The sequence below is a fragment of the Lacerta agilis genome, chromosome 3, assembly GCF_009819535.1.
Source record: "Lacerta agilis isolate rLacAgi1 chromosome 3, rLacAgi1.pri, whole genome shotgun sequence".
Taxonomy (NCBI): Eukaryota; Metazoa; Chordata; class Lepidosauria; order Squamata; family Lacertidae; genus Lacerta; species Lacerta agilis.
Genome location: NC_046314.1, coordinates 48,510,959 through 48,523,321, shown reverse-complemented (window position 1 = coordinate 48,523,321; position 12,363 = coordinate 48,510,959). Strand labels below are relative to the sequence as shown.

Sequence of the window (12,363 nt, the reverse complement as noted above, 5' to 3'; positions counted from 1 at the left end):
CCCTTATAAAGTGGAAGTGGTATATTGCAGAAAGAGCTAGACCTGGTTCTCATGGGGTGAGCGCACTGCAGTAGCAAGTGTTGGCTGTGACTCCTACAGGGGAAGAAATCCAAGAAATTCCTAGCTTAGAACTTAAAGATCCCCCAGCACAGGAAGCTCCCCCGTATGAGCAGGTTACTCATGACGAAGTCTGGTTCACCGATGGCTCCGCCCGTTACCAGGGAAATGAGCGAGTCTGGCGTGCCGCCGCTTTAAATCCTCGAAAACAAATTACTCTGACCAGAGGAGGAAAAGGGAAGTCCAGCCAATATGCTGAGCTAATGGCTGTATTAATGGTCATGGAACATGCAATTGAGCAAGGAGGGGATGTTGTATATATCTATACTGATTCTTGGGCTGTGTTTAAAGGGCTGACTGTATGGTTTCCAAAGTGGAAACAGGATGGCTTTTGCATCCACAACCGACCATTGTGGGGGCAGGACCTCTGGATAAAACTGGATCAAATGCTCTCAAAAGTACAAATGCACATTGGACATGTAGATGGACATACAACAGGGACACCTGTTGCCCTGTACAATCAGGCTGCTGATCGGTTAGCAAGAGTACGGACAGCTACTCCAGAAGACGAAGACGAAGAGTTATTGGTATTAGCACGCTGGGCGCATGTCAAGGCAGGGCATCTGGGGGCCAAAGCCACCAAAGAATGGGCCATCAAGAGAGGCATTCCATGTTCAGTGAGTGCCGCTGCCACAGTGGTTGCTAATTGTCAAGTGTGCTCCCAGGTGAGACAGATGCCTCTGTCTAAGACACCCATGGGAAAATTACATCGGGGAAGTGGTCCTGGGCAAATATGGCAGATTGATTATATAGGGCCCTTACCCAAATGTGGACGTTGGCAGTATGCATTAACCATGGTAGACACCTTTTCAGGGTATCTTTTGACTTACCCCTGCGCACGAGCGAACCAGCAGAACACCATAAAGGGGTTGGAGATGTTAATACGGAGGTATGGAGCGCCCCTTCAGGTACAGAGTGACAATGGGAGTCATTTTGCAGGGGGAGAGGTAAAAGATTGGGCAAATGAATGGAATATCCAGTGGATATATCATATTCCTCACCACCCACAGGCTTCTGGGTTGGTAGAACGGCTAAATGGGTTACTAAAGCAAAAGCTTAAACAGTTGACCCCCACCCATACCCTGAAGGGGTGGGGTAAAGTTCTAGATCAGGCGGAATTTGAACTAAATAGCCGTCCACTATGCGCTGGCCAAACACCATTGCAACGAATGATAAGTTTGCCAGCGCCAGCACCAGTGGAGTACCTAAAGGTCTGGAAACTCCAACCTTATGGCCAGCCACCCCTCCGAGCGACGCCCGATAGTGCTGGGGCTGACCTCATAACCCCTAAGGATGTGGTGGTACCAGCCGGAGGGCAGGTACTAGTACCCTTGGGGATTGGGGTCACCGTTCCCCATGGAACCTATGGGCGCATCGCACCTCGATCCAGCCTAGCTTTAAAAGGCTTGCAGGTTTTAGGAGGGGTGGTGGACGCCGACTACCAAGGAGAAGTAAAGGTGCTCCTCCATAATGTCAGCACTCAAGATGCATCTCTGCTAACAGGACAACGAATAGCGCAACTCATTTGCGAGCGTATCAGTGTACCCGATATTCAGGAAGCACCAGGTCCACCTCCATCTACTGTCAGGAGGAGAGGAGAGTTTGGATCTACAGATACCACTCTCACCTCTGGACAGAAGGTATGGGTGGTATACCCCGATCAGCCAAACAGACCTGGAGAGATTGTTAGTAAGGGACCTGGGGCCACCTACTGGGTGCTTTTGGCAAATGCTACTGCACCCATATGTTTAGATGCAGCCAAGCTGAAGCGGCGAGAATAATGACTCTTCTATTTCTTTGTAATACGCCATAATAATTTTCTTATTATATGCTTCTAGGACACCATGAATTGGTGGTGGTGGGTAATAGTCTGCCTCTGTGCGCACATCTATGATCAATCGAATCCTCCTGAGTTGAACACGACTACGCTGCTGCTGTGTGAACAACCAGCTCTGTCTCAAAGGCGATGGCTCCCCGGCATCCATGGCAGATGTATGAATGTGACTGGACAGGGGACATGGATGATGTCTGCCAAACAACTGAACTTCTCCATCCCATGGACGTATGATAATTTTATGCTGTCATGGTCCATTACATGGAATACAACGGATAACGCAGGGGAGTTGGCGGGATAAAGATCCCAGAGGACAGATTGAGGGGGGATCATATAGATAGTCATGAGTATAGTTTTTTCTTTGTAAATTTGATTAAAGGAATGATGTTAAAAATTAAACATGAGGGAGCAGAGTTAGTGCGAGTGATGCGAGATGTTGGGGATCTCACTGTGCATCATTGGTGGGACATATTCTCCAGATGGAGTCCCACCATGACCAATATTTTGAACCTGGCCTTGCATCCGGTTATCATTGTTTTGGTGATTATATGTATTTCCATGATCTTCACTTGTTTTTTGTTTGTTAAAATTAAGCAACTGTATGCAAAGGTGCAACCTATGTGGGCTATACTCAATCAAATGACACCGAGGATGAAAAGGAAATAGGATATGTTAAGGGGTGGAGTGTAGTGGAAACTCGCGGAAGATCTTTGTAATCACGAGGAGTCAGGTTACATGTCCTATTCCCTTTTCCTCCTCTAATTAGCAAAGTAAGGTTGCTTGTGAGGAGGATGCAATTAGTCGAGAACACCTTCAGCTGCCAATGACCTTGGCCAAGCCACACTCAGGTGCCTGATTCCCTGACCATTCGGGAATGGTGCCTGATAGCCAGGTGAAAACAATCAAACTTAAGTCAGCTATATCAGTGTTTTTCAACCTTTTTTGGGCAAAGGCACACTTGTTTCATGAAAAAAATCACGAGGCACACCACCATTAGATAACAATAATAGTAGTAGTAGTAATAATAAAAATGATAATTCTTCTCATGTCTGAATTGAGCATGTGAAGATGGCGCACCTTGCCCCGGCCCCACCAGGCTAATAATAATAAATAACAACTATAGTACTAGTCAGGACTCTCCCCCCAGCCACAGGAACTCAGTTCTGGCACCTCTCAGGTGGGCGCCTTCGCCATTATAAGAGAACGAGGGAAGGCGTCCGTGATGAGTTCCAGGCTCCAGCACCTCTTTTTCTAGAAAAATAGCATTGGTAGCAGCAGATGCCCCAATGCTAGGTAGGCAGCAGAGGTAGGAGGCGGTGTCGTAGCGGCGGCCGCCTCGCCCCGCACGGCGCACGGGGGTCAGCCAGTTGCTCCACTCGCGCAGTGCCCAGATGTTGGGCACGCAGCTCAGGTGTCGGCACAGCTGCAAGAAGCTGCCGGGCTGCCGCTGCACCCGCAGCCGCCACTCAGCCAGTCCCGAGGACGGCGGGAGGTGCTCGGCTGGCAGCAGGCGGGCCGGGCCCGCGGTGGTAGCGGCGGCGGCGGCATCAGCCACCGGCCCGGGCAGTACCAAGAGGACTCCGGCTTCTTCGAAGGCCTCGCGGATGGCGCAGAGGCGGAAGGCCACGTCTCCCGGCAGCGGCGAGCCCAGCTCCGGGCGCTCAGCAGCGAAGAGCGGCGCCCTCGGGCACTCGCCCCGCACTGAGCCCAGTCCGCAGCGCGGCCCGCCTGCCAGCAGCTGCAGCCAGTCGGACGAGAAGTCGGCCGCGTCCGCCACGCCGCCCGCGAAGACGTGAGCACTGGGCAGGAAGGCGCTCCGCGGGCTCCGCCGCAGGAGGAGCAGCTCATAGTCAAAGGCGCCCGCCGCCGCCGTGGGCCGAGGGGGAGACGCGCCCAGCCCACCTGCCGCTAGCAGCAGCGTCGCCACCTCCCGCCAGTGCCGCAACCGCCTGCCCATGTTTTCCCACGGAACACCAGGCAACATCTCGCGGCACACTAGTGTGCCGCGGAACAGTGGTTGAAAAACACTGAGCTATATAAGCAAGGGAATGGAGGGGACAGATTGGGGCTTCGCCACAGACTAGGTCTTGGGTGCTGTGGGGTTTCTGGTGTGAGGGATCTCTCCCGCTGCTCTCTTGAAGCCCCGGGCGGCAGAAGAGGAGGAGATTTGTGTTTGGGCGTCGGTCAGGTACGCTACGTTTGTCTGATTGTATCTAGAAAATTAAAGCATACTTTTTTTTTGTGTTCTTCTTCCATCTGTGTGTTTTATTGGATCCAGATTCAAAAAAAGGAGAACCCTGCCCCTTGGCAGAACAGGCCCTAAGGCACATGAGGGTAATTCCTTCTTACCACCTGTTGCTGATGTGTCAGAGTGAATAGAGTGCTGGATACTGGGAGACAAATATACAGTTTTGCCAACAGCTTTGAATTTATCACCATCACCCCAGACAGGATGTCTGTTAATCTCCATTCTATGAGAGACAGGCAAGTACTGGAGTACCTACAGAGAGGAACACATTTTTTGCATTTAGTGTTTGTATGCAAAGCACAAGTGGGACCCAAAGGTTCCATAATTAAGTTATTAAGTTTTGCAGTCAATAATCGTCATCTCACCTGAAGGTAGTTATGGATGGTCTTAAGTGAGTGCAGGTGACATACTAGCCACTGTGTGTAAATAGCCAGGTCTTCTTGGGTCACTAAATTTGTAGGATTTTCCCTTCCTACCAGGAAGTTCTCCCGGGCACTTGACAATCTTGCTGCCCTTTGAACAGCATCATTGTACTCCTGCATAATATGAGCCACTTGTTTCTAGGGAGATAGAGAGAAGAGACATTATTTTCTCAGAAAGATTAATTATCTAGAACTTCCTTGCTTTAGCCTTTCCCTCCGCAGAAGGAGTCTCAAATCAAGAACAGGAGTGTGTCATTTGTGTGTGTGTGGGGGGGGGAAGAGAAATGTAGTCCTCTAGATAAAATCTGAAAAACAATGTTTTGGAAAGGGCTTTAAAAAAAAGTCTTCAGAGCTTTTCACTGTATGGAGGTCCATGCACCAAGAAATATTGAGAACACAAGACTCTTTTAATAGATATCTTCAAAACCACCACAGGCTGCTGACATCTTAATAACTGGCATTGCTGATATGGTCCATGTCCTTTTAACAGTCCCAAGCCTCTGGTTTTCAATATTAGAACTGATTTACACATGGAAGAGGCACATATGATATAACTTCCATAAGACTTTGGCACTTCAGATTGCCAGGGCACAGACTCTCCTTATTTGTAATAGTTACTATGCACAGTTGCTGCACATAGAAAAATAGTATAGCAGGGGAAAAGGCTTTCACAGTCTTGTTTTCTACAAGCAGGGAAACTTTTATTCCTTGATGAAGGAGCAGTACCATTATTATTATTATTAACTTAAATTCACATTAGCTCAAAGAGTTTGAGAGTTGCCATTGCTGTGCAAGCAGCAGTGCACATGCTTCATTATGACCAAGTGTAAGGATAATATTGCAACAGGGGTTAGGAAACATCTTTTTGCAAGTGCATGATAGCCACTGGATCTGGGTTTTGAGCTACACACTGAGAATGAGGTTGCAATAGAGGGCTGTCACAACTGCATGCTGCCCATTATGATTAATTACATATGAGGCACATCATCTTGCACATAATGTCAACCTGAGCATTATAAGGTGAAATTCATTTATACAGAAAGAAAACAATGGGTTGTATCTATACATATTCAGAGTAGACCCAATGGGATTACGGTAAGTCAGTTGCATCTGTTGATTTTAAGGGGTCTATTTCCAAGCAGGACTTAGTTGGATTCAACCTTATGTACATATTTACAGTTCTGTCCCCTACATGCAAAGGAAATCAAGCCAAACTCACAGCTGAGCTTCTATGTACCTATTCCAACTCAACAATTCTATGATTCTATTTTTAGCATCTGTGGCACTATGAGATTAGCATACCTGGTACAAAGGATAGAATTGCTCAATAACACTGCTGTGCTGACAAAATCTCTTCCATCTAAGCATGTGTAAATATTTGCTTTGGACCAGCTGCATGATTCTGTCTGTAAAAAACTATACAAAAAGCAACATTAAAAAAAACAACCCCACACAGAGTAGCATTGCTTCGAGAATTCTTTTATTTGTACTGTATATAGATTTATAGGTGCTGGGATTTATGAAAGGTTTTGGGTTGTCAAAAGTAATTTCCTTGGAGGAAATGGCCAGACCCAAGTGTGTATCAGTGAGTAGTGACCCACTGATAAGCCTCTTTTATTAGCACATGCAAAATACTGAAAAGGAAAGGAATGGAGAGGCATTTGAAAAACAGGATGCAGTATGGAATCAGCTGTCCAAATGGGGCAAAGCAAAACATTCCAGTGCACTAGAATGAGTCCAAAGTAAGATCTGGGTCAGGGGTCAGGAATATTTTTTAGTGCCACTTTCCCTGCTTGCAACAATCCAGAGGCCACATGCCGGAGGTAAAAAATGGGTGGAGCAATGGATATTATCATTACCTTTGTACAATAGGCTATGTTATGGACACACACAATTCAGAAGTTTCTCCTCTCCATCCCACAAGCAACAGACATGTTCAAAGTTCAAGATCAGGGCTTTTTTTTGTAGCTGGAACTCACTGGAACTCAGTTCCAACACCTCTTGGGTGGGTTCGAATAGAAGAAGGGAGGCGTTCATGGTGAGTTCCGGCACCTCTTTTTCTAGAAAACTATCACTGTTCAAGAGTACAGTATATTCCCTCTAGTCAAAATCAATTGAAAAGCGTGCAAAAACAGGGTGACGGAGGGCATGGCCTTCAGAGAGAGGATATGACCTAGAGATGGACCCCAAAGACTTGCAAAGGGCCGCCTTGGGCCACTGGGCCTGAGGTTCCCCATCCCCAGTCAAAGTAATCATGTGGAACTTTGCCCACATTCTCCTGCTCCCCTGTACAACTTCTGTGGGGAAGAACACATATAATCATATTTTGTATCATGTAAAGGAACAATCACTCTTGCTCTGCTGCTGTTATACTCTCCTCGCTTCTCAATAAAGCAAGAAGCCTGGGGCTGCACTGGTTTCCTCTGGATGACAGGGAAAGCAGCTCACTGGGAGGCTTATGATCTGTTTACATATATATATAAGCAGAGCACAACAGAATCCTACTTTAGGCAGATACTAATCCTGTATCAGATCCCCAAAGCACAGAAGTCACAAGGCTAAGCAGCTGTTTGGAACCTTCCCTTTTTAAAGCTAAATCAAACTAAAGTCTCTCAAATCTCTCTCTTTCAGTGGCTCTTGGCACAATGCAAAGAGTAACTGCCTTCTTTTCTGCCACACAGAACAGCTTGCAGAGCAATGAACTTAGACTGCACCCTGCAAATAGACTGATAATTAAGGGGAAACACCCTTAGTCATTAACTCCTACCTGGGAAATATCAATTGATTATTCCTGGTATTTGATAAGCAATCAGCTGAATGAAGCTATGCCCTTGCCATCAGATGTACAGGGTATTCCTTGTGCTGCTGCTGCCACAGTGAAAACCAACTTGTGAGCATACTAAATATCGGTTGTAGTGTTTGTATAAAAAAAAAAAGTCTACATAAAGGTACCTATTTTTATTCACAGACATAGTTGTATGAAGCGTCATTCCATGTTGTTTGCCCATGATAGCAAATTCACACTGAAAAATGCCAAACGAGTCTTCAAATCACAAACATGACAAATATTACCTGGTGCAGTAACAAAGGTAAGCTTTCAAATGTATATTCTCTTTTTAGACAGATCTCTAGCTCCCTCTGCATGAGATCAGCCTGAATTACAAGAGGCTTTGTCTCTGCTACCTGAAAATGAAGGACAGAAAAATAATTTTGCTCTGAAATTAAGTTTTGTACATTCAGGACACCCTAGGTGCAGCACTTGAGTTCTACACATGTCAAAAACACTTTCATTTGAAAGTTTTGAACACTAAAGCTGTTTTTAATTTCATATTCTAGAGTGGGTTTCAGAGGTCTGTGAACCTAGCACATTCCCCCCCCCAAGCAATAAATTGTGTGTGTGTGTGTGTGTGTGTGTGTATACGCACATATTTTTCTGAGGAGGGAGTCCATAGCTTTCATCAGAATTTCAAAGGGCCCATTACCCACAGAGGGTTAAGAGCACTGTCTTAGATTAAGATGAAGATCCTAGAAAGGGCGGTTGAGATCATAAATATATTTCCTTTTCCAGAATTTCCCCTCTCCTTTCTCAGTTCAATATAGTGTTTGTGTTCCCATGGGGAAAGGGACATACTACAGTTAATATACTTCATCCTGAGTCCCTATGATAGGGAGAACTTAATTTCTGAATTAAAGAATTAGAAAAAAAACACTGCTAGTTAATTATCACACCCACTAGACTTAAAAATCCAAAAGGTGACTGAAGTAAACACTGGAGGCCGTACCGTTAGGCCAAATGGGGCACTGCCCCACCAAACCAGACCCCACCTGCCTGCCTTCTTATTTACATAGAAGTGGCGCTGGCTGTCAGCTTCTTTGCGCTTGATCTCGGGAATCATCTGCACCGCACCTGAAAAACCATGTTTTCTTTTTTGATTTGTCCTTTGCCGACCTCTGCAGGTCCGTGTCTGACTGCTTTGTGCATGGTTAACCACCTGGAGCTTCAAGAACCACACGTGTTGCACTCTCTTAGCTATTCTTCCCACCTCCCAACCATCTGCTCTTCAGTCTGTCCCTTCTTTATTCAACAGCACATGTACGTGCACACCCAGCAAAGCACATGCGCTGTTTCTTCTCCCCTGCCCCTCGCAAGTAGAGGAAAGGACAGAAGGAAGTAAAGAAAGCACCTGTCTCTCTCACACACTGTCTGGATAGCAAAGAAGGAAAGGCGTTTCCAAGTCTCCACCCCTCCCCCTTCGTTGTTTATTTGCTTGGTTGTAGTACTTATGAGTACCACTGACATTGCACACATTTGGTTTTTCCCAAAGAGCTAATTAAGTGTGTGAGTTGTGGCGACAGGTTAATAAAACACAACTCATTCTGTCTACAGCACCTGCAGTCACCAGCCAGCCGGAAGTTAAACAGGATCACTCCCAGAAGCAACAATGAGAACTGGAGTCGTGCAGAGAAGGTGGAGGCAGGAGAAAGGTGGGCTGCAACCCAACTGCAATAGTGAAAATCCGGGGGGGGGGGACAACCACTGGTGCTACTTTAACAGTGAATTTTAAAAACCTTTTCATGTTTAATGCTACTACTGGTTAGTGAAAAGGCAGGTTTTCACTAAGGAAAAAAACGTTGATGTCGTCCTCCCAGTAGGAATGTCATATGGTTATTGCAAAACATTTAACTTAAAAATAAATGAATGAACAAGATGAATTAAATGACATTGCAGATGAGTCCTCATTGTTAACCTTATAGAACTCAGCAGGGACATAAATAGGGGCAAATCTAGAATTAGTTGTCATGGGCTCTGGCTCCACCTACTGTTGGCCTTCTGCCTTCCAACCTATTAGTCTCAATGGGCTTCAGACACTTTAACAGTGCCAGATGGATCCAGACCTTCACAGAGGATTAATAAGGTCTTACATGCTCTTACAAGCTGCACTGGGCTTATTACTGCACTTGTATCCCCCAATTTATTTTCCTGTAAAAACTATAAAAGCTGAAATAATAGAATACAGATTATTTACTAAAAAGACTGAACTTCAGGCTTTTCCTAACCATGCTTACTCAGAGGCAAGCATCACTGAGTTCAGTAGGACAGCTAAGCATGAGGCAAAGAACTGCAGCATTACCTGAGGTTGGTTTCTCTGAGACTTTTACAACGTTATCTAATGGGGTATTTTCACACTGACATTTTCATCACTTACTTGTAAACATTTCTTCAGCGCCAATTCCCTTTCTCTTCTGAAGTAATCAACATCTTTTGGGAGGGGGACAGAACTATGAAAGATTACCAAACTTTCTTTAGAGAAGCATAGAATTAGCAACAAAATACTTGAAAATAATGTGGTATCTAGTATTCAGTACATCAGTCAATCATCTGAAAAACTTGTAAAATTCATATACCGGTAGTTTATGCCAGCAGTAGTCATCATGAATACACTGCCACCCTGCCCATGATGACTCTTTCATTTTTGCCCATTGGCAGGTCCCCGCTTTTAGAAAAATGGTCTTCTGACACATTCATAAATCACAAGCAGCACACCAGAATACTTATTGGATGAATGGATGTGCAGCAGATGCTCTCAGAAACTAGATTTGGGTAGATTGACTGGCCATCTCCTTTGGAAGAGGTTCTCTGTGTTGAATGGAGTCACACATTTTGAACAAAACATAAACGTTTAGCAGGATTATGACAGTTTTCACCACCCTAATCCATTTAATTTCAATGGGTAGTTCACCTCACACTTTGAGAAGGGACAGCAGGACAGAACTAGAAAGAGCAAGTAAAGTTAGCAATATTTATGGATTTTAAACTAAAGTGAAAATGAGTACCATGCTACAGGTTGGGCCTGAGAAAGCTGAAAGCCACTGCTCTAATATAATATTTGACTGAAGTAGAGAAAGCAAACACACCACACAGAAAAATCAATGTATGATAAATGCTACATATGAACCGACCAGGATGCTGCAATCATCATCTCAAGCCCTTCTTTGTGTGCCCCCTTCCATGGGAGGTCTTGAGGGTGGCGACTCATGTATTAGCCTTTTCAGTGGTAGTTCTTTGCTTGGGGAATGCTCTCCTCAGAGAGGCTTACCTGCCGCCATGGTTTTTAGGTGCTGGGCAAAAACATTTCCTTTTCATTAGGGCTTTGGCTTTTAATTATTTATTATCTTCTTGTGTGGGTGGGTTGTTTCTAGTTTGTTTGTTTTTTTTAAAAAAAACTAGAATCTTTATTTATTTATTTTAATTGAGACTTTATCATGAATCTAAAGTAACAATTCAGTTTTTAATGCTGGTTTTAATGTATTTTAATGCTGGTTTTAATGCATGTGTTTGCTTAAAACACGTGAGTTGCTTTGTTTTGCGGTGGCAAACAAATGACTAATAAATTTAATAAATAAAATAATAGTTATTATAGTAACAGATAGGCATCTACTCTTGCAATTAACAAACAGTTAAATGCATGGGAGTTGCATTGAAACAGAGCAGTTCATTTACACCAGAACCATGTTTCTGTCTGAGGAAAATAGTTCTCTTTACCAGTACTGTGTCCCCTGAAGATCCCCATTTCCCTCTATTTCTGTCTTTAGTTCTTCCAGCTGTACAGCTAGTTCCTTTTCCACCTGCTGGACCCTCTCAGTGGAAGAGATCTTGTAAATTTCATCCATTTTGCCTTGATTCATAAAAAGGGAATATTGGTTAGTAACTCAGCATGGCTATAGAGCCACAGATTTCCTAAACTGTGTGCATAAATATGAATTGCAATATAGGACAAATACACACACACACCCTTTGACAGAACTTTAAAAATTGATTAAAAAACCAATTATCTGTTTTTAAAACATTCCCATGCGCATGCACACAGTTCATTGCGGCAGAAACTTTCTCCTCAACCTGGAAGGTACTAGAAGTGACCAGATAGGGTTGGGTAAAATGTGAATGAAATGAAAGTAAAGTAGAAAAAGTTCAGCTCTCACCTATGTGCGTCTTCAGATTCCACTCATGTGTAGTGACTGACCGGGAACAAGACCTTGGGGTTGTAGTAAATAACTTGATAAAGATGTCAACCCAGTGTGTGGCAGCTGTAAAAAGACAAATTCCATGCTAGGAATCATTAGAAAATAAAAACTGCTGATATCACAATGCCATTGTGGCAAATATATAGTGCAACCACATTTGGCCATTGTGGCAAATATATAGTGCAACCACATTTGGAATACTGTGTACAGTTCTGGTCACCTCGCCTCAAAAAGGATATTGTAGCGTTGGAAAAGGTTGCAGTATTTGGGACCTTTTAGTTTACAGAAAAGTTGAGTAAGCTGTGGCAGGACAGAAATTTATAAAATTATGCATAGCATGGAGAAAGTACACACGTAAACCCCCCCCCCCCATAACACTAGAACTGAATGAAGTTGAGTATTGAATCCCATGGACTGCAAAAAGATCAAACTTATCCATCCTTAAAGAAATCAGCCCTGAGTGCTCACTGGAAGGGCAGATCCTGAAGTTGAGGCTCCAATACTTTGGCCCCCTCATGAGAAGAAAAGACTCCCTGGAAAAGACCCTGATGTTGAGAAAGATGGAGGGCACAAGGAGAAGGGGACAACAGAGGATGAGATAGTTGGACAGTGTTCTCGAAGCTGACTTGGCCAGCTCCCCAAGATTTCTGATTAGTGAAAATAGACGATATTTGACCACCCAAATGCCATATGTAGCTAATCTTGAAATTCCAAAGCAG

General features: G+C 44.5%; 1 protein-coding gene across 1 annotated transcript in view; it reads right to left on the bottom strand.

Annotated features, from left to right (window-relative positions):
• Positions 1–12,363, bottom strand: part of LOC117043652 — a 66,672-nt gene that overhangs the window by 51,950 nt on the left and 2,359 nt on the right. The window contains exons 2-8 of the mRNA XM_033143573.1: positions 11,603–11,707; positions 11,166–11,298; positions 9,829–9,901; positions 7,694–7,804; positions 5,924–6,037; positions 4,565–4,759; positions 4,301–4,451 (exon numbers count right to left, since the gene is read on the bottom strand). Coding sequence (XP_032999464.1) covers positions 4,301–4,451; positions 4,565–4,759; positions 5,924–6,037; positions 7,694–7,804; positions 9,829–9,901; positions 11,166–11,298; positions 11,603–11,707 — 882 coding nt within the window. The remainder of the gene's footprint in view (positions 1–4,300; positions 4,452–4,564; positions 4,760–5,923; positions 6,038–7,693; positions 7,805–9,828; positions 9,902–11,165; positions 11,299–11,602; positions 11,708–12,363) is intronic.